Source organism: Papio anubis, chromosome 12, assembly GCF_008728515.1.
Source record: "Papio anubis isolate 15944 chromosome 12, Panubis1.0, whole genome shotgun sequence".
NCBI classification, from domain to species: domain Eukaryota; kingdom Metazoa; phylum Chordata; class Mammalia; order Primates; family Cercopithecidae; genus Papio; species Papio anubis.
The window spans coordinates 76,681,285-76,708,158 of NC_044987.1; the positions used below are offsets into that span (position 1 = coordinate 76,681,285).

The following is a 26,874-nucleotide window of genomic DNA, read 5'->3' on the forward strand; positions in this document are numbered from 1 at the left end:
CAGCCTCCTAGAATGCTAGGCTGAGGCTGACTCTGAGTAGCTTTCACCCCTTCACCCTCTAAACCAGAAATGTGTCAGCTCTGCAAGGAAGGGAATCAGCGCTGGGGACTGCATGGGTGCCGGGAGGGGGCAGCTTAGAGCTCAGACCAGCAGCGACAACTTCCTGGCCCCTTGGCCCTGCCTCTGGAGCTGCCTGGGACAGACCCTCACTGATGCCCTGTCTGCAGGCCTCACACTGTAGCAATAACCCTGACTTTGTCCTGTACGCATCCATCCGTTATTCATTCATTCATTTTTCATTCATGTAGCACCTACTCCATGTAAGCCAGCCACAGTGCTGAGTCCCAGTCCCTGACCTCAGGAAGCCATGGACTTGGGGATGGGGAGAGAGACCCCTAAACGTAGGCAAAAGGAGAATGCCCATAGCATAGGGGAGGGAAGGGACCTTCCTTTCCAGAGAAATCAGGGAAGGTTTCGAGGAGGCATCATTCAGCCTGGATTTTTATGGATTTCAACAGACAGAGATGAGGCCTGGGCAGTCCAGGCCAAGGGAATAACATAAGCGAGGTCTGGGAGGTAGGAAGCTCAACATTATGTGCCAGGAGGGATAGGACAGCGAGGTACCCAGGGAAGTGGGTGGGCAAGTGCAGACTCCTGGCAAGAAAACAGTGGGCCATAAAGCCGGAGAGGCAGTCACAGCCTGAATTGGCTGGCTAAGAAGCTAGCCTTGACCCAGAGGTGATGGGGACTACCGAAGGTATTTCATGGTGGGGGTGGGGGGTGACCCACCCTTCTAAGACCACCTTGGAGGCTGCGTGGCAGATGGATTGCAGTGGGTGAGATGGAGACAAGGAGACCAGGTCACAGGCATTGCCACAGCCCCTAAAATCATAGTCTCAGCTGGGAAGGGGGCACGGTGTGGAAAGAAAGACCCGGCAAATAAACATGACCAAGGGCAAAATAAAAGCACCGTCTCTCTTTAACACTTGTTTGGCCAGTTTTCTCATCATGTAGCTGATTCAGCAGCAATCACAATAGTTAACATTTATTGAGCACTTACTGTAGACCAGGCACTTCAGCATTTTACATGTTTTTCGTTTACTCCCAAAACAATTCTATGAGGTAGGTACTATTAGCATCCATGTTATAGATGAGGCAACTGAGACACAGAGAGGTTAAGTTACTTGACAAAAGTCATACAGCTAGAGCCAGAATTCAAACCCAGGCAGTTGTCTCGAGAGGGCTCCAATTACTACACTAATGCCTATGACACCTCTACCCCTCTCCCTGGGCACTCCACCCTTCCAGCAAGTCCCTGGGAGTAGAGACAGAGTCCAGGGCTGCAGAGCCTAGTGAGTGCCCAAAGGCTGAGTTGGCCAGACAGGCTGACAGGGCTGGGCCACCTGAGGCAGGAGGGGGAAAGTCCCCCTGAGCTGGGGGAAGAGGTGCCAGCCTTCCATCCCTCCCCTGGCCTCTGTACTAGGGTCTGTGGCGCCTCTTGAAGGGGGTGGCAGCTGCCAGTCCCTGCCTCCCTTCCCACCAGCATGCTTGCTGCTCCCCAGCAAGAAAAGCCCAGAGTTTAGGTCATGAGGGGGAGGCTTTATTGACAACGGAGAAGGCAGAGTTCTAAGCAAGTTCACACAACACTGCTCCAAGGGTCCAGGCGCGGGTCAAACCCGTTAGGACCAAGGGCCTCTTCACCTCAGGGACCTCACTCCCTCCCACCATCCTGAACCTTCCCACACCTTTTCCAGCAACCCAAAGACACCCAACCCCAAGCCACCCTGTGGACAAAGTGAGTGGCAGCCACTGTCGTACAGCCAGGACCAGAGTTGGGCCTAAGGCCTAATCATGTGTGGTGGGCACAGGACACCCTCTCCTCAGCCTCTGGGGACAGGTGGGAAGTAGGCAGGGGCAGTAGCCCCAGCCCACAGAGCCCTCATTGCAGGAGGCCGATGTGGCAAAAGGCAGGAGCACTGGCATCTCCTCCTCCCTGTGCCTGAGCGGGGCTCTGCAAAGCCAAGCCTCCTCAGGTCACCTTCCCGTGCTTCCTCCCCTTCCAGCCCTGAAACTGGCCCTCGGAGGGGAGCCCCGTCAGCCCCAGGCTGTCCCTGTCGGTGTAGGCTTCACAGCACCAATCCTCCAGTGGGAACACACTCTCATCAACTGCTGGCCAGGCCCAACCCTTAGCCGGGTGCTTTTTCAGGGACCAAGGAGAGCTGGGGCCTGACCACAGGCATTTCTTGAAGCCAAAGAAGCAAAGCAGCAGCCCTCAGGGGATTGTTCTTCCCTAGCCACCTGCCCAGTGTGTGGCTGGTAAATCATGGGGAGCTAGGACTGGCTGGACACACAGCTTTAGGGCCCAGCACCTCCCACAGCCTCTGCAGCCTTGGGCAGGGGAGAGGGGTGAGGCAATCCTGAATTGGGTTGGGAGGAGCAAGGACAAAAATAACCCAGTACAGGTTCCTGCTGAGGCCAGAAATAGCATAGTGACAAGTGCCTTGTAACACCCTGGATGAGCAGCAGGGGGAGGCTGAGCTGAGGCTGGCCCAGCCTCACACCAGGCCCTGGCTGGGCTACATACCATACCACACGGTCTGTGTGTACGCACGCGTGTGGGGGGAGCGGAGAGACCATGGCTCAGGACAGAGAATCCGGAGAGATGCTGAACTTGGGCTTGGCCTTGGCCATGGCCACGCTACGCTTGCGCAAGGGCCCGCGGGCTGAGGCGAGGGTCAGAGCTTCCAGTAGGCTGTGGTCCTCATCAAGCTGGCGGGCCGTGCAGAGTGGAGTGGGCACTTTGATGGTGTTGCCAAACTTGGAGTAGTCCACAGAGTAACGTCCGTCCTCCTCAGCTACAATGGGGACAAAGCGCTGGCCCCACAGGATCTCATCGGCCAGGTAGGAGGTGCGGGCCTGGGTGGTGATGCCCGTGGTTTCCACCACGCCTTCCAGGATGACGATGATCTCGAGGTCCTGGTGGTGGTGCAGGTCACTGGGTGCCAGGTCATAGAGTGGGCTGTTGGCATCGATGACGTGGTAGATGATCAGCGGGGCCACCAGGAAGATGCTGTTGCCACCCACACCGTTCTCCATGGGGATGTCCACCTGGTGGAGGGGCACCACCTCGCCCTCGGGGCTGGTGGTCTTGCGCACCACCTGCATGTGGATGGTGGCGCTGATGATCATGCTCTTGCGGAGGTCGCCCACACGCAGCATGAAGCAGAGGCGGCCGTGGCGCAGGGCGATCACCGCGTGCTTGCTGAAGATGAGGGTCTCGGCCCTGCGGTGGGCCTGGGCAGTCTTCATGAAGATGCAGCCAAGCATGATGGCGTTGATCATGAGCCCCACGATGTTCTGCACGATGAGGATCAGGATGGCCAGTGGGCACTCCTCAGTCACCATGCGCCCGCCAAAGCCAATAGTCACTTGGACCTCAATGGAGAAAAGGAAGGCAGACGAAAAGGAGTGGATGCTGGTGACACAGGGCTCAGCAGTGCCCTCGCTGGGGGCCAGGTCGCCGTGGGCGAAGGCGATGAGCCACCACACCATGGCGAAGAGCAGCCAGCTGCACAGGAAGGACATGGTGAAGATGAGCAGTGTGTGTGGCCACTTGAGGTCCACCAGTGTGGTGAACACGTCCTGCAGGAAACGGCCCTGCTCCCGGATGTTCTTGTGGGCCACGTTGCAGTTGCCTTTCTTGGACACAAAGCGGGCCCTACGCTCGCGGGCGCGGTACCTGGGCTCGGCAGGGTCCTCCGCCAGGCGTGTCAGCACGTACTCCTCGGGGATGATGCCTTTGCGGGACAGCATGGCTCTGGTGACCCCCAGGGAGGGGCTTCCCCCATCAGAGGCACCCCTGGGTCGTGGCCTAGGGCCTCACTGCAGCGTCCTCTCCGTGGGCACCCTCTCACCCTTGGGCTGCGCTCAGCCTGTGCTGGCCTCGCTTCTGAGATAACTCCCCACCAGACTCTTCCTCACCTCCACCTGCATCCCATTTCACTTCTTAATATCAGCCTCAGGCCGGGCGCGGTGGCTCATGCCTGTAATCCCAGTACTTTGGGAGGCTGAGGCGGGCAGATCACGACGTCAGGAGTTCGAGACTAGCCTGACCAACATGGTGAAACCCCATCTTTACTAAAAATAAAAAAGTTAGCTGGGCGTGGTGGTGCGCACCTGTAATCCCAGCTACTCAGGAGGCTGAGGCAGCAGAACCACTTGAACCCGGGAGGCGGAGGTTGCAGTGAGCCCAGATCATGCCACTGCACTCCAGCCTGGGTGACAGAGCGAGACTCCGTCTCAAAAACAGAAAACAAACAACAAACAAAACAAAAAACCAGCCTCACCTTTGAGCCCACCTGCCTGCCGCCTAGGGAGCCCCCAACCCTGCCGGCTCTCCACCTGGCCCTGGGTTCTCCCTCAGCTTACCCCGCGAGCTGATCACCCTGGGTCTCCCACTGAGAGCCCGTCTCCTCTCCCAGCCTACCTTCTCAGCCCAGCTCAGAACTTAACACCTCCGGATCTCTCCCACTAACCGGACCTCACCCCCACCTCCGGGTCTCCCGCCTCACCTGCCTGGCCTCCGGGGCTCCCAGGCTCCAGCTCAGGTCCTGGCCACCCCCGCCCGTCTCCCCTCCAGGTGTGCCCGCTATGTCCTACTCCACCCTTCTCGGAGCGCCTCCGCCGCTCTCCGGATCCCCCTCCAGCTCTCGTCCTCTCTGTCTCCTTGGGATCCTGCGTTCTCCGGAGTCACCACCCCACCCGGCTCAATTCCGGCTCCCCGGCACGGCGCGAGACCCGGCGGGGCTGACTCCGAGTCGCGGCCTCCCGGTCCCTGCCGCCCGCCCGTGCCGCGGCCCCCGCTCCGCGCCAGGTCCCGGCCCCGCCCGCCGCCGCCGCCGCTGCACCTGCTCCTGCTCCTCACGCCACAGCCGTCGCCTCCCCGCCCCCCTGCCGCCGCCCGGGCGCTCGCGGCTGGCCGTCCTCCCGTCTGTCTGTCCGTCCGTGGGTCCGCTGTGGGTCCGCGGAGACCGACCTGGGCTAGGCGGGGGTCTAGGACGGCGGGAGGGGGGCGCAAGAGGAGAGAAGCGGGGCCGGGGACCGCCAGGGGGAGCCCGACCTGCTCCGGAGCCGAGGGGGCGGGGCCGGAGCAAGTCCCACCCCTCCCCGCCCCTCCCGCCCCCACCCTCCGCCTCCCTTCCCCGGACTCACAATCTGGCCTTCGGAGTTTTTCTGATCCGCGGGACCCAGAGGTTCCTCCTGCCCACGCTTTACGAAAGTAGGGGGCTGGGAGGAATCTGTGACCCGCCTTCCCAGTCTGAGGCCGCTGCCCTGTCGCCCTGGCTCCCCTCCCCCAATATCCCCATCCGTATTTGGGTCAATTATCCGCCTCTCGGCCGCTCCAGGTTTGCAGGTTCCCCGGGAAAAGAGGCACTGAGAGGTGGCGCCACAAATCCCAGGGCTGGGGAAAATTAGGCGGTCCGAGGACTTCTCAACCCACAGCTTCTTTTCTTTGGGGGATGCTCTTAATCTTAGTCTTGAATCCTTTGACAATCTGATGGAAGCTCAGACTCCCTCCCATAAAAAAAAAAAAAAAAAAAAAAGGGGGTCTCGGCAGGAAAGGAGCACAGTTTAACACCTGCTACTGCTGTGGGGCAGCCTGGGCGGCTCCATCTTCTCAACCATTCCGGCCCTCCTTTAAAGGTTTGAGCCGAGGGCACTTGCTTTACACTTTCTCACACCTGTCACCTGACTTCTTCCACGTTAGGCCATGAGTGGTATGCCTGAGCTGTGTGTTAGGGCTGCCTCGGGCACTGGGGGACCCAGGCTCTTGTCCAGGCATGGTGGTGTTTCTGTTCAGACATCAGCCTGAGGCTGCCCTGTGGCATGGACCCCGGTTTTCAGATGGAAGGAAAGCCTGCTAGATCTCTATTGTTGGGAGAGTAACGGCTTTACCACTCTCTGTGGCTCAGATCCTTATGGAAGAGCCCCTGATCATCTGCGGCCATTTTGTTGGAGTGGGGGCTTGAGACAGGGGCTGGAGAGGGCAGCGTGGGTGTGGGCCACAATGGAGGCAGGATATGCATTTTATGTTGGATTTTCCTTTCTCTCCCTACCCACTAGCAGGCGGAGCGAACACCACTACAAAGGATGAGTGTGATCATGGGCTGTATTAACAGAGATACAGTGTCTAGGAAGGGGAGGGTAAAATGAGATGAGCAGAGTGGGAAGCTCAAGGAGACAGGGTTACCTGGGGGAATCTCTGAGGCAACTACAACTGTCCAGCCATCAGAAAAGGAAAGTCCCCCGGGGGTTTGGGCACTATTGTAGAAACACCTGGCTTTGAAGGAGGATAAACTAGTAGTTTTTCGTGGCCCAAAGGGTAGAACCAGGACACTAAGTGAAACAGAGGCAGGCTTTGGTTTCACATATGCAAGAGTCAGTTCTAATAACAATAACGGGAGATAAGCCACATCTGTGGGGTACCCAAGTCAAGCCGGTGGGCCATGAGGGATGTTATAGAGGGATTTTGGGCCAGGATGACCTTGGGCATCCCTGCAACATTTCACTGTGGGCCCAGCCCTGCCCCTGCTACTTCCCTTCAATCCGTCAGGGTGGGATGGATTTGGAGTAGTGGTAGGCATGTGGAGCCCTCTTTCTGCTCCCCGGCTCCACTCCTGGGAGATCTCACAGTGGGGGAAGCTGCTGGGCCCCTGGAGAAATCTCAGAGGTAGAAAGGTTGGGTTCTGACTTGTAGTGCGGCCTTGAGGCCTCACCTCCCTGCTGCTCACCCTACTGGGAGGGTGAGTCCCCTATCTGAAGGGCTCAGCCTCCCCTTTTGCTCCATCCTGCACTTGCTTATAGTCATCTCCACCAAACACTGAACTTGTCAAGTCCCTTTCTTGCTCAAAACCCTTCTCCCTTTTTGTCCATGGGCATACCCCACACTCCTTGCCCTGGCATTCAGGGCTCTCTGATATGATGCCCTCCCTACTGCTCTCATCTTTCTCCCACCTCCCTGATCAACCAACACTCTTAACACACTTCCACCATCACTCCTTACCTCCTGCTGTCCCCATCTGCCACCCCAGCCCTTTCTCTGACTTTCTCCCTATCCAATCCCTATCCCCCACAATGTTTAACTCAAATTTTGTCTTTTCCATGCAGCCTGCCAGGCTTTACAGAGCTCTTCCTTTCTGAGCTTCTCTGGCTCCTGGAACATCCACAGGGGTCTGCACTGGACCTACCTCCAATAACTGGTGGGCTTTTCTTATATTGTGCCTCTCTGATCCTCTTGCAGCCAAGGGGATGCAGGTTGGAGACTCTTAGGTCTGCACCCCAGGGCTTGGTGCAGCCAGTACTGCAGATGATATGCAAATGATCATAAAATGAGATGCAAATGAGCACCTGCCATTTCTTGGCCGAGGGCAGATGTGCAGCCTTGTTTCGTGATGCAGAGGAAGTCAGGACAGCTGCTGTTTCAGTCTCCCTGGTGTCTGGGAGACACCAGTGTCTCCCAGACACCACCTGGCTGGCCTGTGGCTCATGCGCTGTGCTTTCCCTCGGAAGGACCACCCTTCTACTTCTGAATGCCCCTGCTTGGGGGATGGAGATGGAGACATGATCCAGGCCTAGCCAGCCAGTGTATGCCACCCCTCTGATCACAGTGGGGTAGGGATGGGAATGTGACCCAAGTTGATCCATTGAGATTTGCTCCCAGACTTTTGCTGGAGCTATTGGGAAGGAGTATCTGTTTTGCCTCTTGGGTTGCCTTGGGGCAGGATGTAAGCTAGAGCTGCTAGTAGCCATCTGTCATAAGGGAGGGAGAGGAAAATGGAACCCAGAAAGGAAGACGCATCCTGGGTGGATGTCAAACACCTGGATCCAGGCATGCTTGGAGTAGTATACCTCTTAGCCTTGTCAGTCACACACTGCAATAACTTCAGTTTCTGCTTAGGTGACTTTGAATTGGGTTCCTGTCATTTTCAATTGAAATAGTGTTAATCCAGATTTTAATTCAAGAATGAAAGTGAGAAGAAAGGAGACCAAGCTGTATGGAGATCTGTTAACTTATCTGATAAACTCATTGCAGAAATGCTATCACCCTTGCTATGGACATAATTGTGTCCCACCAAATCCACAGGGTGAAGCCTAATCCTACAATGTAACTATTTGGAAATAGGGCCCATGAGGAGATAATTAAGGTTTAATGAGGTCTTAGGGGTGGGGCCCTAATCCAATATGACTGGTGTCCTTTTAAGACAGAGAGAGAGAGCAGGGATGCATGTGTACAGAGCAAAGGCCATGTGAGCACACAGCCAGAAGGTGGCCCTCTGCAAGCCAAGGAGAGAGGCCTCAGGAGAAACCAAACCTGCCAACACCTTGATCCCAGGCTTCAGCTCTCAGAACTGTGAGAAAAAAATGTCTGTTGTTAAAGCCACCCAATCTGTGATATGTTGCTGTGGCAGCCTGGCTAATAGAGACCTCATTTCACAGGTAAGGAAGCAGACTTTTGCCCACGCTCACACAGCTTCTGAAGGTCTGCCTGATGCCAAAGCCAGGCTGGTTCTACTGAACCCACCATCCACCGCCAGCCCCTGCCCACCAGACTCACGGCCTCTAGTAGGAAATAATCAAATCTCTTTATTTACAAGTGATTTACAGTTAGAAAACCCAGGCAAGGGTACGGGTAGGGTCGGAGTATGGGATGGCACTTGGGCTCTGGCAGGTCACTTGTCTGCACGGACGAAGGAGGCGAAGACGCTGTCCTTCCGGCTGAGCAGCTTCTCTGGCTTATCAAACTCAAGGATGGCGCCCCGCTTCAGGACGATCACCAGGTCTGCACTCAGGATGGTGTGCACTCGATGCTGGGCAGGGCAGGAGGGGACGGGTCAGGATGGTGGGAACACCTCCCACGATGGGAGCCACAGCAGAGGGTGGCCCTCCTGCAGCTTGGAGGAGGAGGATGAGGAATATGGCCAGAATGTCCTGTCTCTGTGGGGACTGCACTTTCCTGGGGTGGATGTGACTACAAGCCCTCCATCCATTAATACCACCCTTTTCTCCTCTCCAAGTCCCAACTCTACCCCACCTCCAGGCTTCAAGGCTCAGAGAGCCTCCACAATCCCTCCCCCACTTCTTATGGAGAAGTAACCCCAGCCTAACGTACAAGGCCTTGGGACAGGGGCAGACCTTGGAACCTGGAGACAGAGAGGGGAGGTCTGAGGGACGTACAGGGGCAAAACCCCCCGCCCCAAATCCTGCAACCCAGGCACCCTGCATGCCCTCCAGACCCCTGGCCCTGAACTGCCTGCTTCAGGGTCCTTTCTTGATTCCTGGGACCAGGCAAGCCCAGGAACAGTGCACTGATGACAGGCACAAGAGGCCGGTCCTGTCCCTGGGTGTCCCTCTGCACCCCATCAATGGGCCCCTTACCGCGATGGTGACCACGGTGCGGTCTGCGAAGGCTGTCATCACCACCTTTTGGAGGATGTTTTCCTGCCAAGTGGGGGCAACAGCTGTTGGCTCACCTGCCCAGTGGATGGGGTCTGGCCTGGCTTGGGGGATGTGGAGCCCAGGTTTGTGGTTCAGCTCCCATCTCATCCCGATCCTAGTCCCACCCCCACCCCACAGGACTGAACAGGTTCCCAGCACTCAGGGACTGGACTCAGCCTGTTGGGGGCTCAGCTGTGTGTGTGTATGTAGGTTGTGGTTGTGGCTGTGCGTGCTGTTGTGATAGGTGACAGTGTGAAGTCTGTGTGGGTCTGTGGGCAGCTTATGTTTGTGTTTGCGTAGTGTTTTTGTGTGTGCGTGCGTGTGTGTGTAACATTCCCTAAGGCTAGACAGAGTCAGGGTCCCCCAGCTCTTTTCACTTTCTGCGACATATAGCATTGATGTTAAAAGCAACTTGAGCCTCAGGGCTACTCTGTGCAAATTTCTGCCTAGCATCCCACTAAACCCTCTCTAAGGCCACCGTCCCATGGAGGTGCCCAGGACCAACCGTGGCCATGTCAATGGAAGCTGTGGCTTCATCCATGATGAAGATGCTGGTCTTCCTCACGAAGGCCCGAGCCAGGCAGAACAGCTGCCTCTGTCCCTGGCTGAAATTCTCCCCGCCTTCTGTGATGATGGCATCTGAAAACAGCCCGGGGAGAGGAAGTAGGACTGAGTTAATCTTGTGCTGTGAGTGGAGCAGATGGGATGGCTTGGGGGGGCTGTTGGAAAATGTGTGTATGAGGGCAAATAGGTGGGTGTGTGTCTGAGAGCACAGGCGTGTGCAGGGCTGGTGTACCTGACACAACAATGTGGAGGCCGTCTGCAGGGACTGCAACGAGAAGGGCACCCCTGGAGATGTGTGCTGCTGTGGCCCTGGACAGTTCTGGGAGGGGGCGTGGGCATTGAGTGCTACACTGAGTGTGTATGTAGTGTGGGCCTTGGTAGGGTGATTCACTGAAACCAAGGCTTAGCCACCCCCAATGCTCCAAGAGCTGCAGCAAATATACCAAGGCTTTGCCAATCACCAGTGGACTTGATGAGTGACCTGTGTCTATGATTGCCCAGTCCCTCTTCTCCTCCCCTAAGGCAGAACTGGGCAGGCAGGTGGATGGGGCGGGGCAGGGCTGAAGATGCCGCCGTGGCATGGGGAACTTGCAACCTCTGTCTCACAAGGATCCCTGACTGTACCCACTGTACCCTGCAGGAGGAGCCAGACCCTGAACTGACCAGTTGTGTGACCTGGGGCAAGACACCTGACGTCTCTGGGCCGCTGAATAGTGAGAAGTAGGTCTAAATGGTCCTGCTGGGCTTCAGACTCCAAACTTGGGGCAAACCTGAGACACGGGCTTCCGTCTCCCTTCCTTACAGGGTCCTCAGGTGCCCAACCAACCCGGCTGCACAGCCAGGAGTAGTTACCAAGGCCTCCTGGCAGGGCCTTCACCACCAGCTTCAGCTGGGCAATTTCCAGGGCCTCCCACAGCGTGCTGTCTGAGCACTTCCTCTCCGGGTCCAGGTTAAATCTGGAAGTGGCACAGAAAGCCCCAGTAGGGAGGGAGCAGGGTCCTGCCTGCATCCCCAGGAGGCAAAGAGGGCAGTGAGTGAGAGTGGACTGAGTTGGAGGTCTGGCTGGGAGAAACACTGAGGTGGTGGCAGTAGGTGGGGGACAGCATCTTAGATCCATGGGTGGGGGATCGCCTTCCAGAGCCTAGCTGGGCCTGATGGGATGGAGAAGGGCATGAGCAGGAAACGCCTCTGGGATCCTGGTCTCCCCCAGACCCCTCCTCTTTGTGTTCCAGATCTGATGGAACTAAGCTGGCCTGGGCTGGGTGGGCCTGAAGGGTGGTGGGGCTCACCGGATGGTGCCGCTGAAGAGAACCGGGTCCTGCAGGATGATGGAGAGGCGTGAGCGCAGGGTGTGCAGCGGCAGTTTGGCGATGTCAATGCCATCAATGATGATGCGCCCTGTGTGGGTCCCAATGAGGGTGCAGGGGAAGGCGGTGACTGCTGGGCCTCCTGTCATGTCTGACCATGTGCCAGGGCTGAGGCCTCATCTGGTGGCTGTGGGTACACATGGGGTGCCCGCCTTACAACTCACCTTCGAACGTGTCCACCATGCGGAAGAAGGCAAGAGAGAAGGAGGACTTCCCACTGCCTGTGCGGCCGCAGATCCCAATCTGGAAAGAGAAGCAGGCACTGCTGCTGGGGGTCTGGGGCTGCTGGGAGTAGCCTCTAGTGCTAGCTCTGGGTGTGTGTGCGGGTGTGGGAGGTCACAGGGTTCCTTTTTGTCCTGGTTTTCTGACCAGCTTTTCTTTGGACACCACAGGTTTGGGCTTGTTTCCTGCAGTGGGTCCAGAGAGGGCTCACACGGGACCGGCACGCAAGTACGGGCATGGATGTCCATTTGCCTGGGCCTTGGTGTGGGTCTGGGTGTGCCGGGTACTTGGCTGCAGGAGAGCTGGGGGCACTGGTGTGTCTCTGTGGGTGTGAGTGTGGCAGGAGGACACAGGGGCAGCTGAGAGTGGTATGCAGGGATGCGTCTGTGTGCACCGCCTTACACTGGAGCCACCTCTGATCCCATTGCTTCCTGGCCCTTGGGTACCAACAGAAATTACAAAACGGAGACAGAGATAGTGACACAGAAGGATGAGAGAGGCAGGGACAGAGGTACATCCCAAGGTCAGAGAATGACATGGACGGTCACAGCAAAGTGAGACAGAGACAGAGGGGGAAACGAGAGGAGAGCTGGGCCAGGGCCATAGGCAGGGGCTCTCCCCCAGTACAAGGGCGGCTTCACTGTCTGTCCCCAGGTCTCTGCCCTGAAGGTCAGGGGCAGTGCCCTAGGGAAAGCCCCTGACCAGTCGCAGAGAGGGAGGCCCTGACAAAGACCGTGCAAGCCGGGGGAGTCCAGAGTGTCATCTCCTTGGTGGATGAGTGAGGAGACAAGGTCTGAGGGCAACACTGGGGGAAGGGAATAGAGGGAGAGGAAAGATGGGCCCCCATAGGCCCAGGGCAGGAGACTGCTATGTCTGAATATGAGAGGCCTTGGCCCTGGAAGACCATGAGGTGACTGCGAAGCCGTCCAGCTCCATGCATGCCCCATCCCCTCTTCACGCCTGTCCTGCAGCATTGGGTTGGGCCTGCGCTCTGACCTTCTGTCCTGGGGAGATGAGGGCGTTGACATGCTTCAGCACTGGCTTCAGGGAGCTGTCATAGCGCACGCTCAGGTTCTGGATCTGGATCTTCCCTTGGTCTGGCCAGTTCTTTGGGATCAGCGATGGTGCTGGGGGCCAGGCTGGGCTCAGCCACCAGGCGTGGGCCACAGCTAGTATCCGAAAGTGCCACCCCATCCCCAGGCTCTCTTGTGGTCCCCAACCCAGATACACTCCTCCCTGGGCTCTTCCCCACCCCTCTCCCTGAGCCCCTCACCCAGGAGCCCCTCGTAGCTCTCTGCCTCAGTTTTCAGGAGCCCGTGGATGCGCTTCACGGCGCCCAGCTGGAGCTCCATGTCTGCCAGGTTCCTCACCATCCAGTTGAGGTAGTTGGAAACCTGTGGGGAGCAAGCCAGTGGCACATACTCTGTGGTCACTTAGTTCTGTCCTCAGCCACCAGGATGGCTCTTCTTAAGGCTGGAGAGGGGCCAGGGCCCCAGATTCCTTTTGCTGCCATCAGCTGCCTGCTCAGAGCAGCACTCCCTGGAGGCATGGGGAGAGTCAATCATGTGGCTCCCCACCCTCCACCTGTCTGGGGCCTGGGGCTAGCCGGTCAGCCTTCCTGCCCACTGTCCCTCTGGCATCAGATGCAAATGAGCTTGGGGTAAGGCCTGGGGGTGTCTCCTGTCTCCAGTGGGGAAGATGCTCCAGGAGTGCTGGCGTCTGACCCCTCCTCTGCCCTAGCCCACTGCCACTCACCATTAGGGCATAGGTGAGGCCCAGGCCCACCAGGCCAGCAGAGAGCTCCCGGTGCAGGGAGTTGGAGATGGAGGTCACGGCCGCGATGAGCACCACACATGCACCGATGTACTCCTGCGGAGGGAGAGGAGCTGGCCTGGGCGTTTGGGGGTTGGAGCCACAGGCCCCTGTTCCACCTCACTCCCTTTTGGAGCAAAGAGCAGCTCAGCAAGACCTCCACCCCAACCCTGCAACTCACGCACACATCATCAGACACACACAAGGGCTGCAAAGACTGGAGCCCCAGGAGCCAACATGTCCCACAAGCTCATGCCCCCCGACCCCCCAGCCTCTGCACACCCTTTAACACACACGCCTCAGCTGGCCCACAAACACACACAACGTGGGTGTCATATGACCCATTGCAGATACGCATTCACAATTATTCTAGCCACTGGCACACACCTCAGATACACAAGCCGCCAGACAGTGATATGGAGAAAAGGAGTGCAGGCTAGACACTAGGAGGACCACCAGCGCTGGAGGAAGCAGGAAGGCTTGGTGTCCACACGATCTGGTATCCTATCCTCTCTTTCATTCCCAGGTCCCTGTGTGCTCTTGCTCTGGCCCCACCCTGCTATCAGAAGCCCTCTCCGGGGGCCAGGGTAGGGGGGAGTAGCACTTGCCATTCGGACTTCCAGCCATCTGTTGGCAGCCGTGAGGAAGAGGGAAGCAATGTTGTTGGAGTCTGTGTATTCGAGAAGCTTCTGCTGGAACCGGGCCTCGTACCTGGAGGGAGAATGAGAAACTCCTAAGGGAACAGTGTTGGTCCACATAGCTCCTAGGAGTCTCCCTACCTGCAGAGGGAGACACCAGGGCCTCTCCAGTCCCCAGACATGCCACTGTGGCCACTTCATCCCCTCTGGAATGTCCGCCTTGCTCCTTTCTGCTTATTCAAACCTGTCCAGAGTCCCTACCTCCTCCAAACTCTTGTTTTCACCCCAAGACCCATTTTCTCTAGGTCTTTCCCGTTATAATAAGGAGCACCGCCCTTTACCTGGTTTCTCACCCAGGAATCACCTGGATTCACATTCAGCCCCTTGGCAAGTCCTCTTATGTCTATCTCCAAAAGAGTCCTTGCCTCCCTCCCCCTCTATCCTGCTTCCCGCCCACCACAAACTCTCACCTGGACTACTGCATGAGCTTCCTGAATACATCTACCTGCTGTCTCCCTACAGTTCACGCTCCACACAGTGGCTGGCGTAATCTATGTAAATCACAAACCGTGTCCTCTCCCCACTGCTTAGAATATTAATGACCTCCGGCCAGACGCGGTGGCTCACCCCTGTAATCCCAGCCCTTTGGGAGGCTGAGGCGGGCGGATCACCTGAGTCAAGAGTTCAAGACCAGCCTGGCCAACATGGTGAAACTCTGTCTCTAGTAATAATACAAAAATTAGCTGAGTATGGTGGTGCACACCCATAATCCCAGCTACTTGGGAGGCTGAGGCAGGATAATCACTTGAACCCAGGAGGTGGAGGTTGCAGTGAGCCGAGATCACCCCACTGCACTCCAGCCTGGGTGACAGAGTGAGACTCTGCCTCAAAAAAAAAAAAAAAAAAAAAAAAATTAATGACCTCCCACTGCTTATAGGATGAAGAACCCCCTCCTGCCAACCTAATTCCTGCCACAAACACCCCACACACTATGCTGCACCCAGTCAGCCTTTTAAAAGCTCTGTGACAATACTAAAGTCTTCCCTACCCCAGGGCCTTTGCATACACTATTCCCTTTGCCTGGAAGGCTTTCACCCTTGCTCTTAATAAGGCTGGCTCAACTCAAGCTTCAGGCCTTACCTTAAATGCTGCCTCCTCAGAGAGGCTCTTCCTGGCCACTACCTTACTATAAAGTAGGTTTCCTCTATTATTCTCTGCAACCTGTTTGCTCCACAGTATCTGTTGTACATGCATTTCTCTAGCTGTTTATAATCATCTCCCTCAATAGACTGTAAATTCCATGAAGATGGAGGCCATGTCTGTTTGATTCACCAATGTATCCCAGTGCCTGGCACTATCAATAAATATTTGTTGGATGAATGCATGGCACTCCCCCGACCCTCTGAAATAGATGAAATCTCTCTGTCCAGGGAACTCTGGAGGCTTCTTTCTCATCCTTGGGTCCTCATCATGTTTTCCCTGAGTTGCTGTGCATGGACCTGCCTCCTCCCTCTGACCAGCCTGGGCTGCGGTCATCACTCTCCTTGGCCACTTCCCTCAGACCTTGCTGACATAGGAGATGCAGGAGCACTTGTTTGATGATGGAGGAAGGAATGAAAGAAAAACTGTCTCATCATCGCTGGTTTGATAGGACCAAACTTAGGGGACACAAAGGCACCCAAGACGTATCTTACTGGGCATTTGCTTTTCACTCCTGGAAGGTGTTTGTTCAGCTTTGATTGTCTCTGGGTGGAGAGAGGGCATGTGTCTGAGGGGAGTGAAGGGAGGCTCTGAGGTGGGAGAGAGCATTGCTCCTGCATACCTCCAGGGTGGAGATGTGTGGGAGGGTGACGTGTCTGAGGCGAGTGTGAAACCATGCCTGAAGGGTTCGAGTAAGTGCGCGTTGAAGATGTGTGTGCATCAGGGCACGTGCACGTTATAGGACTGTGAGGCACTCAGTGTATGTGGGTCTCAGGACTGCGTGAGTTGAGGGTCGGCAAGTATGAGATGGGAGCTTCTGCCACAGGCATGCGACAGTGTGTCTGAGGACTGGAAAAGAGCCCCAGCTCGCAGCCATGTAAACCCAGGTTGGAGCCTGAATGTCACAACTTCCTGGCTATGTGTCAGGATTGAGACTCAGTTTTCTCATGAATAAAATGGGGAAGTGAAAGTTCCTATATGAACGAAAATAACCTCCGGGCCCACCACTGAGCCCAGTGCTGGGCACTCTTGAAACTCTTTTGGGAAAAAATGAAGTCTCTTAGGAAAGCCCAGAAGGTCAGGCAAACCTGAGTTCCAAGCTCAGCGCCAGCCCCCGCAGTCTGTGTGACCTTGGTTTGATTACCCAGCCTCTCTGGGTCTCGTTTCTGCGTCTGAAGAATGTGGTGACTCGTACCGATGTTATGCAGTTCTTGTGAGGATTAAATGTAATAATGCACATACAACACTTAGCACGGTGCCTGGCACGCAGTAAGTGGGCAATCAATAAATGGTAATAGCTCTCAACAGGCTGCTGGGTTAAAGCCAATGCATTAAACGTGTACAGGGTTGATTAAAAAGCCTTTCATTCAAATTTAAAAATCATTCACCGTGTCAGTAGGGTGTGGAAGACCTCACTGGGTAGCAGTGACTCTGGCTGACCACAGGTTTGGCCCGATAGGAGGCTGCTTACTGGAAGCTGGGATCTGCATACAAGGGGATCTGGTCCACTTTAGAAGAGTCACCATCTCTCTACCCCAGGGCCCTTTGAGACACCAATTTAGAGAGGGAAATCATCAAAACTTAGAGCAAAGGCTAGGCTCAGTAATGTGGAGGGACCTGGAAGTGAAGGAATGGGAGAAGTTCAGGCTTGAGAAGAGGAGACTGGGAGGAGACTATAGAGTCATAATCCAGTCCCCAGGGAGCTTCTTTGTGGAAGACACAGCATGGTCTTGTCCAGGGGTGAGGGATGTCCAGGGAGCAGCGCCAAGGCCAAGGCAGAGCTTTGTTCTGCTCTTCTTTACCTAGACAAGATCCCTAAGAGGTGGCTTTCCACTGGCCCTAGGTGCTTCAGGGAGTGGGCAGAGGGGCCTGGGTACCTCTCCAGGGCTGAAGCTGGACTTCAGGGGTTGGGGGAGGAGATGTAAGCCTCTCTGGGCCCTTGGCTGGCCCTTGTGCCCTAGGGTTACTCCTGGACACAGGGCTTGATGTCTCATGGTTACTGTCACACTTCGTGCAGCTGTGCCACCCTAAAAATAACCTATTATCACTCTCTGGGTGAAGATGAGAAAAGAGCCCAACTATGTGTGTCAGGGGTCTCTGGCCTGCCTCACTGAAAGAGAGATGCCCCAGGAGATCAGACAGGCCCTTGGGAAGTGGGGAACAACAGCTTCCTCCACTTGCCAGGCAGCCTCAGATGCTCCTGTCCACCTCAACATCACCACTTAGGATAGTGAGAGGATGGTAGGGGCACTGAAGTTTTCAGGAATTCCTCCAGCCTGGTGAACTCCTGCCCCTCCTTTGAGTCTTAGTTCTGATGACACCTCCTCTACAAAAACCTTCCCTGACTGTCTCTCTTCTATGCTCCCACAGCCCTTGAATCCGCTTTTTTCAGAGTACTTGTCACATGGGTTTATCCTGGCCTGCCCAAAGTCTGGGCTCTAAATGCCTGCAGGGCAGTGGCTCATTTGACTCATCTTTTTAGTGCCTGGCATGGGGCTTTGCACATGGTCGGGGCTCAGTAAATGTTAGTTGCATGAGCAAATATGTTCAGGTCTGGGCTTTGTGGTACCTTACACAGAACGGGTATAGAACATCTCTGCACCTCAGTTTCCTTATCTGTGCAGTGGAAATGACCATTCTCAGCACCGAGGGTTGCAGTGCAGAATGAGTGGGATTGGCCTGTACAGTATTGAACATAGTGTTTTGCACACAGGAGCTCCTTAATAAAAGAAGGGCTCATGGTGGCCTGCACCTAAGGCCCTTTCTAGCATTGATACATGAAGACTTGTCCCAGCTTTGTTTTTTTTTTCATACTCTGCCTCATAGAGGCCCTAGGCTTGTCTACAGAGCTGGAATTTTCCTCTCTAGAACATTCAGTGGGAGCCCACCTGGCCTGTCCCTGCTGGTGGATATCCCTTGGGCCTTGGGGCCTGAGGTGGCTTGAGAGAGACGTGTCCTTGGCCTTCCTAAGTGGAGCCCTGAGAATCAAATCTCATGGCCTGTGCCCCTGGCCCCACCCCTGTTCCACTCCTACCTTGGGGGAATGTGGACTCATACCTGAAGGCCCGAATGGTGGTGAGCCCTTCCACAGTTTCAGCAAAGTGCGAGAGCAGTGGAAGCTGGGTGGTGTCATCCAGCTGCTGCAGGTCCCTATGGTGGGGAACAGAGTGGAATAGTTAAGAGGGCAGGCTCAGGGCTCGGCCTGGACTTGAAGCCTAGCTCTACCTGCTACTGCTGTGTGGATGAACGGCCTCACCTCTCCAGGCCTTAGCTTCTTACCCGTGAAGGGGGAAGACAGTGACTCCAGCCCATCAAGCTGTTGTGAGCACTGAATGAGATCGTTTATGTACAATGCTTACACACAGCCTGAAGTGGGGCATAGTTACTGCTTTCCTGAGTATTGTCCACCCCAGGTGGCCATCTGTCCCTGTACTTCTGTGCACAGCCTCGAGCTGAGCTAAGGCTGGGCAGGCAGTGTTAGTTCCATTTTACAGGTGAACAAGCTGAACCTTGAGACAGCTGGCCAAAGGAACAGAAGACCAAACTCAAAGCATTCAACTCCGTCTTCCACTTACCCCATCAAGGAGCTCTTTAGACCCTGGCCAGTGATGTGATGAAATGATAGGTTTCATCTTGGGGTAAGGCCAGAGGCTTCCATGGCAGCAGAATTGCCTCCTGCTCCCCAAAGCTGCACTTTGACAAGCACATCAGTGACAGGGAGGCCAATTTGGAATGCAGGAAGTTGATTTCCCTGATAAACCGTCTCCAGGGTCAGAGTGGGTGCCAGAGAGACCGGGCTATTTCTCTGGCAGAAGAAATGAACTTTGTAGAACAGCTTGTGCAGCACTTTGAAAGCCACTGTAATTTTATGAGTGCCAACAAGCTATGTTGCTCGTGTGGGTGTCGGGCCATTCTGGATCATCCAAGCAAAAAGCCATTTATACAAATGTTGATCCTTTGGGACAGGTAATTGTGGCCAAAATGCATCTAAATTTTATTATTTATTATTGCTAATAAGTGTCTCGACTCTAGTTTCTAGCCAACTATATGCCCTTGGGAAAGGTACTTAACCTTTCTGACCACAACCTGCAGTCAGAAATATATTTTATCTCACAAGTCAGTACTCACACACCTACATGACCAAAACAAAGGTTTCATGAGGCAAAGTTTGCTGTTACTCTATGAATACAGTCTGATGTTTTCTGTTCTATTTCATTTTTTAAAAAATGCTGGTTGTGATCCATGATACTGATTTCATGACCCACTGATGGGTTGTAATTGGCAGTTTGAGAAACACTGGCCTAGAGGTTCTTTAATTTTTTTCCTACAATTCTTTGAATCTATGACTTTAGCAGAATCACTCTCAGAAAGAACTCCCTAGAGAACATTCTTAGAAAATGTTGATGAGGAAAGACGTGTGAATGGATCCAAAGCTCACGAGGGCAAATGTGATCCATGAGAATGGCTGTGAGAGGCTCCCTCAAGTCAAGGCTTACAGCTACACTCTGGACTCACATGTGCTGGCAGATGTTATCGTAACAGTGCTTCAATCAGGTGCCCTCCGATTTCATGCACTGGCAATCAGCCTGACCACTAGAATGATGCAACCCTCCTGGGAAGCACGTTGGCAAAATGAATGAAGGGCATAAAATGTGCATTTATCATGACCTAGCAATTCCAGTCCTGACCATATCTCCCAAGGAAATAATTCAGATGTCAACCTCAGTGTGTGAGTGTGTTGGCAGACTATTATACTAGGGTAGTGGAATAAAATGTGGATATTTCTATTTCCTTCATTTCTGTTTGTTGCTTTTATTTTTTGGAGGGAACATGACCCTACTACTTCTATAACGATGAGTCTAGCAAACTGCACATTGCAAAGCACCTCCCACCCATCACCCCTGAGGCCATCACCTGGACGCCACCCGGAAGTACTTCTGGATGAAGTAGCACACGATGGCCAGGGGCAAGAGGGCCACGAGGAACACAGGTGTGACATAGGAGATGACGGCCAGGGCTGAGACACAGAGCAGGGTGGAGCGGCTCAGGCACTCCAGTGTGGATGGGATGTGCTGAGGGAGACGAGGGGGAGAGAGTGAGGTGAGTTTTGGTATTAACTGTGTTTAGAGTGCTACCGGCCATCATGTTTTGCTCTCACTTTTTTTTTTGATCCTTTATTTTTCTGAGACCGAGTCTCACTGTTGCCCAGACTAGATGTAGCAGCGTAATCTCAGCTCACTGCAGCCTCTGCCTCTCGGGTTCAAATGATTCTCCTGCCTCAGCTTCCCAAGTAGTTGGGATTACAGGTGCCTGCCAACACACCTGACTAATATTTTTGTATTTTTAGTAGAGAAGGGATTTCATCATGTTGGCCAGGCTGGTCTTGAACACCTGGCCTCAAGTGATCCGCCTGCCTCCGCCTACCAAAGTGTTGGGGTTACAGGAGTGAGGCACTGAGCCCGGACTTGCTCTCACTTTATTATAGGCACACATCTTATCTTTCCAGCTACAAGGTAGACTCCCTGAGGCAGGAATCAAGATTTTGTTTTCATACCATCTAGTACGATGGTAAATAAAGAACACAGGCTGAATCAAAAATGAATATTCTCCATACAGTCAGCGACCTTGGTTCAGAATATGCTGGAACTTTACTAGAGAGAGCCAGTGGGATCTCTGGTGGAAGATAAAGGGATCTGGTTTCCCTCAGCCTTATTATGAGGCTCCCACCGGGGAGGCCCCAGCCCTGAGGCAGCATTATAATCAGATCAGGGACACTGGCTTCCTCCCGGAGGGCTGTGATCACCTGATCTGGGGAACCCAGCCTCAGACAGGAGAAGCCCCCAGGGGTCCGGGGTGTCTCTGGACAGGGAGAAAGTGTGGCACCGTCCTCTGTACCTGGTCGATGGTGTTACAGTCGGATGAAAATCTGTTCAGGATGCTCCCAAGGGGCGTGGTCTCAAAAAACCTAAGAGGCAGTCAGAGGAAGAGTTACTCATTTGTCCATTGATTTACTTCCTGTTTACTGAATGAGATAGTTACTTATTTCATGTAAGTGTCTTTGGAGTCATTCATGGGTCTGGCGTCCTCTGCCAATTTGTAGATATCTGGCCTGTATCCCCGTGAATTCCTGCAGCTGCCCAAAGGGGCGCTGGCCTTTCATTAGCCTCTCAGGTTCTCAAGCCCATCTGACCACTGCCACTTTTCTCAGCTGCCGGCTCGGCCTGACTCAGCAGCTGTCCTCCTGGGACACAGAGTCCTCTCCAGAGGGACAACCTGCCAAGGGGAACAGGGCCCTGGGGACAGCCTGCTGGCTGGCTGACCCAGAGTCAGCCCAACCCGAACCAGGGAGTTTCAGAATTACAGAGCTGGGGCAAACAGAGTCAGTAAACTCGGCGGCCATATCTGTGGGCCACGGAAAACTCATGAGGCTGGAAAGTGAAAAGTGCAGTTAGACAGTGAGGTCTAGCCTTGACAAGGGGCCAGAAAACCTGTTGGCCTGTTGTGTTTTTAAACCAAGTTGGCCAACCAATTGGGAAGTGACAACTTTAAACCTCTTTGACATCAAGTGGACTTTGAGATTTTTATCCATCCCATTACAGTAAATTATTAATAGAACAGCTACCTGTTCCCCCAGTGTCAAAACCTGAGGCTGGCTGAGGGAGAGAGAGGGAGGGGAGGGTAGGGAGCTGAACTCATGGGTGGGGATGGGCAAATTACACCTGCTTAGGGAGGAGAAACCAATCTTTACCTGGACGTGCAAACGCTCTCTTTAAAGGGCCATGGTGACAATTAGATGAGCTAACCACACACAATGCCTGTCACAGTATCTGGCTGAGTAAATGCCAGTTTCTCCCTGCTTCTTGCACAAGGAGGGCACTTTTACACACACTGTCTCCTTGAGTCACCTCCACAAGCTTGTGACAGAGGTTGTATATACCCATTTTATAGATGGGAAGACTAAGGCTCAGAGAACAGTGACTTGCTCACAGCCTCAGCCTGGCCAGGGGAGACGGGTACCTCATAGGGGCTAGGATGATCCGGTTCAGCAGGCTGCGGTGCAGCCTCTTGGCCACCTTCAGCCCTGTCCATTCCACAGTGACAGACGTGACGAGGCACAGCACGATGCCCAGGCTGCAGAGCACCGTGAACACCATGGCGTAGACAGTCTGGTCGAGGGAGCACTCCTTCACAGGCAGAGAGTGAGCTGGGGTTCTGGGGTGCCCATGGGCTCAGCCCTTCCCCCACCCCCACTCCCAGTCTCTGCCACGGGCCACCGGTCACACCTGGCTGAGAGAGCAGTTCCTGGCTGCAGGGGTCAGGGTCAGGGCGCTGTCGGTCCACTTGGCCAGCCAGTAGTCAATGGCCACCAGGACCATGTGCTTGAGCAGCTGTGAGAAGACCAGCAGCGACAGGAGCAGGATGCCAGCAGAGGACAGGTACTTTGCGCAGGCTCGCCATGGGATCTCGGCACGCTGGTGCAGCACAGACGACAAGTTGTCGTCCTCATCGCTCTCAGCTGCCTCCTCTGCAGGCCGCAAGAACCCACTCTGTGGCTACACATTTCCATCCCTCTGAGGGTGAATCAGGGGGCGTTTTATCCCCACTTACAGAGGGGACAACGGAGGCACACAGAGGGAAGCCACTTAATCAAAGGCACACTACTGCACCACACCCAGAACCCCAAACCTTAGCCTTTCTGTGGCTGATCAGACCTCAGGCCATAATTTCACTCCCAGTCCCATCGCCTGTACCTTCCTCCTCTTCCTCATCCTGCAGAAGGCCATCCCTCGAGGACATGGTACGAGATAGACCCTGGGGTGGCTCTGTGGCTTTTCTCTCTGTGACAGTCTCCTATAAGACAGATGTGGCCTGACCAATGCCTTCAGGGTATATGGTTGGTGGGGGAAGGGGAAGTTAAGGCATAACTACCCTAGTGATGACCAATGTCAGGTTTCCACATTGTCCCTGCCTGAGGGAGGAGCAGACAGACACACATTCATCTTGCCAGGATTTAGTCCTTCCCCTTCATGAGATAATAGCACCCCCATATCCCTGTGGGGAACCACTCTTTCCCTATTTTTAGTCTCTGTGATTCAGGTGGGTCTGGCTCCCAAAGTGGGCACATGACTCAGGACAGGCCAATCCTCATATTCCACATCCCTGGCCACAGTGATTTGTTCAGGGGTGGGCACATGAGCAAACTGGACAAATGAGACTCAGCCCTGGAATTTTTGCTGAACTATGGTGAAAGAGGCGCTTTTTTTCTGGCAGAGTTGTTGAGCTGGGAGAATGTAAAGCTAAGACTGCTGCTGGCCCTCACTGATACCATGAGAATGGAGCCACTTTGAGGGCAGCAGAGCCAAGAGGTGGGAGAAACAGATTTCTGATGACACTGACGACCTGGCTCCAGCACACTTAAAGCTATGACACACCTGGACTTTTTGGTTTCACGGGTCAAAAAATCCTTAACTCCCTCTTGTTTTCTTTGCTTAGTTTTCTTTGCCAGTTTGAGTTGATTTTCTGAAACTTTGCAACTAAATAGTATCTGACTATCTCAGGATAAGGCAAAGGTGCCCACCTGATTCTGCCCTGGGTACCTGGCACAGGTACTGTCTCTTCTCTGGTAGGAGCAAGTTCATGCCCAGCTCCCACATCTACCCTTTAGGGAGCTTCCTGGGGCAGTAAGGATAGGAAGACCTTTATAAGTTCAGGTTCTAGCAGAACCTTCGCATCCAGGGGTGGCTGCTTGGCCACCCCTGGATATACCCACCTTCTCCAGCTCTTGGTCCTGCCGGTTCATGAGGGTCTTCCAGTGCTCAAAGAGCTGGCACTCAGACCTCTGGAAGTCCTTGAGGGTACCCTCCCTCTGGATGGTGCCATCCTTCATGGCAATGATCTGGAAAGGCAGAAACAAACCTAGTTTGGGGGCTGGCTGGGGAGGAATGGTGGTCACATCCCTCAAATGTGGAGTCTGAGATGGAGGTGGACACGTCCCTTTCCTCACTACAAATGGCCTCCAGCTCATCCACTGCAAGTGGGCTGGTATTGATAACCTAGACCCACCAACATACTCCTAGGACCTAGAGTTCGGTACATCTGAGGGGCAATTCTCAATGGCTGGGTTTGCAGAGCAAATTAGTGCATCCTGCTCAGGCAGGCTTGTTACCCACAAGGACTCCACCCATGGCAGCAGCTGTCATACACTATGCAAGCTCATTGTACACTACCCTTAGCTCCTCTTGACGGCGGGTCTGGCAGCCTCCATCAGGGCTTAGCAAAGCACCTGCTGGTCTAAGTGTGTGTGGCCATGCCTCTTTGGAATCAATAAATCTTTGTTTGTTTGTTTGTTTGTTTTTAGACAGGGTCTCACTCTGTTGCCTAGGCTGGGGTACAGTGACACCATCTCAGCTCACTGCAATCTCTGCTTCCTGGCTCAAGCCATCCTCCTATCTCAGCTTCCTGAGTAGCTGGGACCACAGGTGCACACCACCATCCATACCTGGCTAATTTTTTGATTTTTTTTTTTTGTAGGGACGGGGTTTTACCATGTTACGCCAGGCTGATCTCGAACTCCTGGGCTCAAGCAGTCCACCCACCTTGGCCTCACAAGGTGCTGGAATTATAGGCATGAGCCACTGCACTCGGCTTAATAAAACTTTTTATTTGGAACACTCAATGACACCACCACCTAGACCTGCCATTAATTCAGACACCCACCCCTGCTGCCCTCACCCCCTCCCACCCTATGCTGGGATTCAAGGGGCTCGAGAGTCCTGGTCACTGGTTCCTCAAGGAACCTAGCCCTTCTGTGTTCCTCAGGATTGTCCTGAACTACAAGGTATTGCCAGGGTCACTACAGAAACTCAGAAACAAACCTTCTGTATCTGTATATATATTTAAATCTTTGGGTCTTTGGGTCTTTTCTTTGGGTCTTTTTTCTTTGGGTGATTTTGGTTCTTTTTTATACTGGATGGGTCTCATTATACGTGGAAGGAAGATTCATCTTGGGGAAAATAAGCAGAGCCATTCGGCACGGGCCTGAAGCTCAGAGACGGCCTCAATTTTGGCTATTGTTCAGAGGAAAATTTATATAGGTGTAGGCAGGACCTAGATCTCAAAAGTCACATGATCTCCCTCTTAAAAATTAAATGCTTTCTAATAAATCAAAAAGTAATTATTTTCTACCTACTGATGAGTATGGGAATTTAGTTAATGAGGGGTTTTACAACATTGGACTCTATTGATAATATTAATCTTTCTTTCTTTCTTTCTTTCTCTTTCTTTCTTTCTTTCTTTCTTTCTTTTTCTTTCTTCTTTCTTTCTTTCTTTTTTTTTTTTTTTTCAAGTTTTCAGAGACAAGGTCTCACTCCGTCGCCCAGGCTGGAGTGGAGTGCAGTGGCGTGATCATGGTTCACCGCAGCCTTAAACTCCTGGGCTCAAGTGAACCTCTTGCCTTGGCCTCCCAAAGTGCTGGGATTACAGGTGTGAGCCACTGCACCCAGCCTGAAGTTTCTATTACTACTGCTATTGTTTGGTTCCATATTTCCCATATGATTCCCGGGGTGGTGCATCCATCCACCCCGGGAAGGTCATAGGGTGGGAAGATGGCTTTTCCATCCAAATGGGCACTCCCAGTGGCCAAGGGGATGGGTCATCAAAAGGGCAGGAATCAGAAGGTGAGAAGTGAGTGCGTGATTATTCCTGAGACTTCTTGGTGCCAGCCTTGAGTGTATCACTGGGGCCCAGGCCAGGATGGGGAGTGCCTGTGGGTCTGGGTGACACCAAACCCCTGGCCTGTACAGGGTCTCCCTGAGATGCCCAGCATGCATAAAGTCATCCAGTGCTGGCCTCTTATGCTTTGTGGCCCTCAGCAATTGCTACCAAGACAACTGATTGGTTCCTGCCAAGATGCTTGACAGCCTCCCCAGCCCTGGCCCCTGTAGCCTGACCCCCTTGTTCCCCCTCACCCAGTCTGCATGGGGCAGGTACTGTAGCTTGTGGGTCACTAGGACTACTGTCCTCTTGTCGTCCCGGAGAAGCTCAAGGATGCCAGCTTGCATCAAGTGGTCACTCAGATGGATATCCAGAGCTGAGAAGGGGTCATCCTGGGCAGAAGGGAGAGAAGGAGAGTAGAGGGTAGGGACAGGTATGGCGGGGAGGGGTGACAATGAGTATAAAATCCATTAGAGTTCTATCAACTTTGGTCTAGGGACTGAAGTTAGTTAGCTGTGTGGCTTTGGACAACTCACTGGGCCTTGGTTACCTTATCTTAAAATGGGGCAGTTGTCAGATATCACTCTCAAACGGATCTAATCACTTCACTGCCTGACTCCTGGACCTTCAACAGCTCCCCATCATCTCTAAAGTCAAACCCTGTGGGCTGGTGTTCCAAGTGCTTTATAACCTCTCACTTTCCCTTCTAGACTCATGTGCCATCTGTGCTTTCCCAGCACTCTGCATTCCAGGTTCCCAGGAAGCCTGCCGTCTGGGCCCTCTCCTGAGCTGCTCCTCTGCCTGGAGCACTGTTCTGCTTTTTGTCTGTCTTGTGAACACCTACCCATCCTTCGCTCACCTAA

The 26,874-nt window shown here is 54.1% G+C and overlaps 2 protein-coding genes across 11 annotated transcripts in view; both read right to left on the reverse strand.

Annotated features, from left to right (window-relative positions):
- Positions 1 to 985: 985 nt before the first annotated feature.
- On the reverse strand, positions 986 to 4,861 carry KCNJ11 (potassium inwardly rectifying channel subfamily J member 11). The gene has a single exon (XM_003910166.4). The coding sequence runs from the start codon at positions 3,811 to 3,813 to the stop codon at positions 2,641 to 2,643; it is 1,173 nt and encodes a 390-aa protein (XP_003910215.2). The 5' UTR covers positions 3,814 to 4,861; the 3' UTR covers positions 986 to 2,640.
- A 3,762-nt stretch (positions 4,862 to 8,623) lies between these two features.
- ABCC8 (ATP binding cassette subfamily C member 8) overlaps positions 8,624 to 26,874 on the reverse strand; it is an 84,088-nt gene continuing 65,837 nt past the window's right edge. For 7 of the 10 annotated variants that reach the window (XM_009186480.4, XM_021925992.2, XM_021925991.2 and 4 more), the window contains 18 exons: positions 26,266 to 26,403; positions 24,069 to 24,194; positions 23,050 to 23,149; positions 22,582 to 22,823; positions 22,316 to 22,482; positions 21,194 to 21,263; positions 20,213 to 20,370; positions 18,356 to 18,448; positions 14,069 to 14,171; positions 13,404 to 13,517; positions 12,922 to 13,042; positions 12,645 to 12,775; positions 11,591 to 11,669; positions 11,349 to 11,457; positions 10,912 to 11,015; positions 10,001 to 10,134; positions 9,436 to 9,498; positions 8,624 to 8,867 (listed from right to left, as the gene is read on the reverse strand). In XM_009186480.4, coding sequence (XP_009184744.1) covers positions 8,730 to 8,867; positions 9,436 to 9,498; positions 10,001 to 10,134; positions 10,912 to 11,015; positions 11,349 to 11,457; positions 11,591 to 11,669; positions 12,645 to 12,775; positions 12,922 to 13,042; positions 13,404 to 13,517; positions 14,069 to 14,171; positions 18,356 to 18,448; positions 20,213 to 20,370; positions 21,194 to 21,263; positions 22,316 to 22,482; positions 22,582 to 22,823; positions 23,050 to 23,149; positions 24,069 to 24,194; positions 26,266 to 26,403 — 2,190 coding nt within the window. In that variant the 3' untranslated portion in view covers positions 8,624 to 8,729. Of the gene's footprint in view, positions 8,868 to 9,435; positions 9,499 to 9,999; positions 10,135 to 10,911; positions 11,016 to 11,348; positions 11,458 to 11,590; positions 11,670 to 12,644; positions 12,776 to 12,921; positions 13,043 to 13,403; positions 13,518 to 14,068; positions 14,172 to 18,355; positions 18,449 to 20,212; positions 20,371 to 21,193; positions 21,264 to 22,315; positions 22,483 to 22,581; positions 22,824 to 23,049; positions 23,150 to 24,068; positions 24,195 to 26,265; positions 26,404 to 26,874 lie in introns of those variants that run through there. The other 3 variants (XM_003910165.5, XR_637411.4, XM_009186484.4) reach the window with 3 other exon arrangements.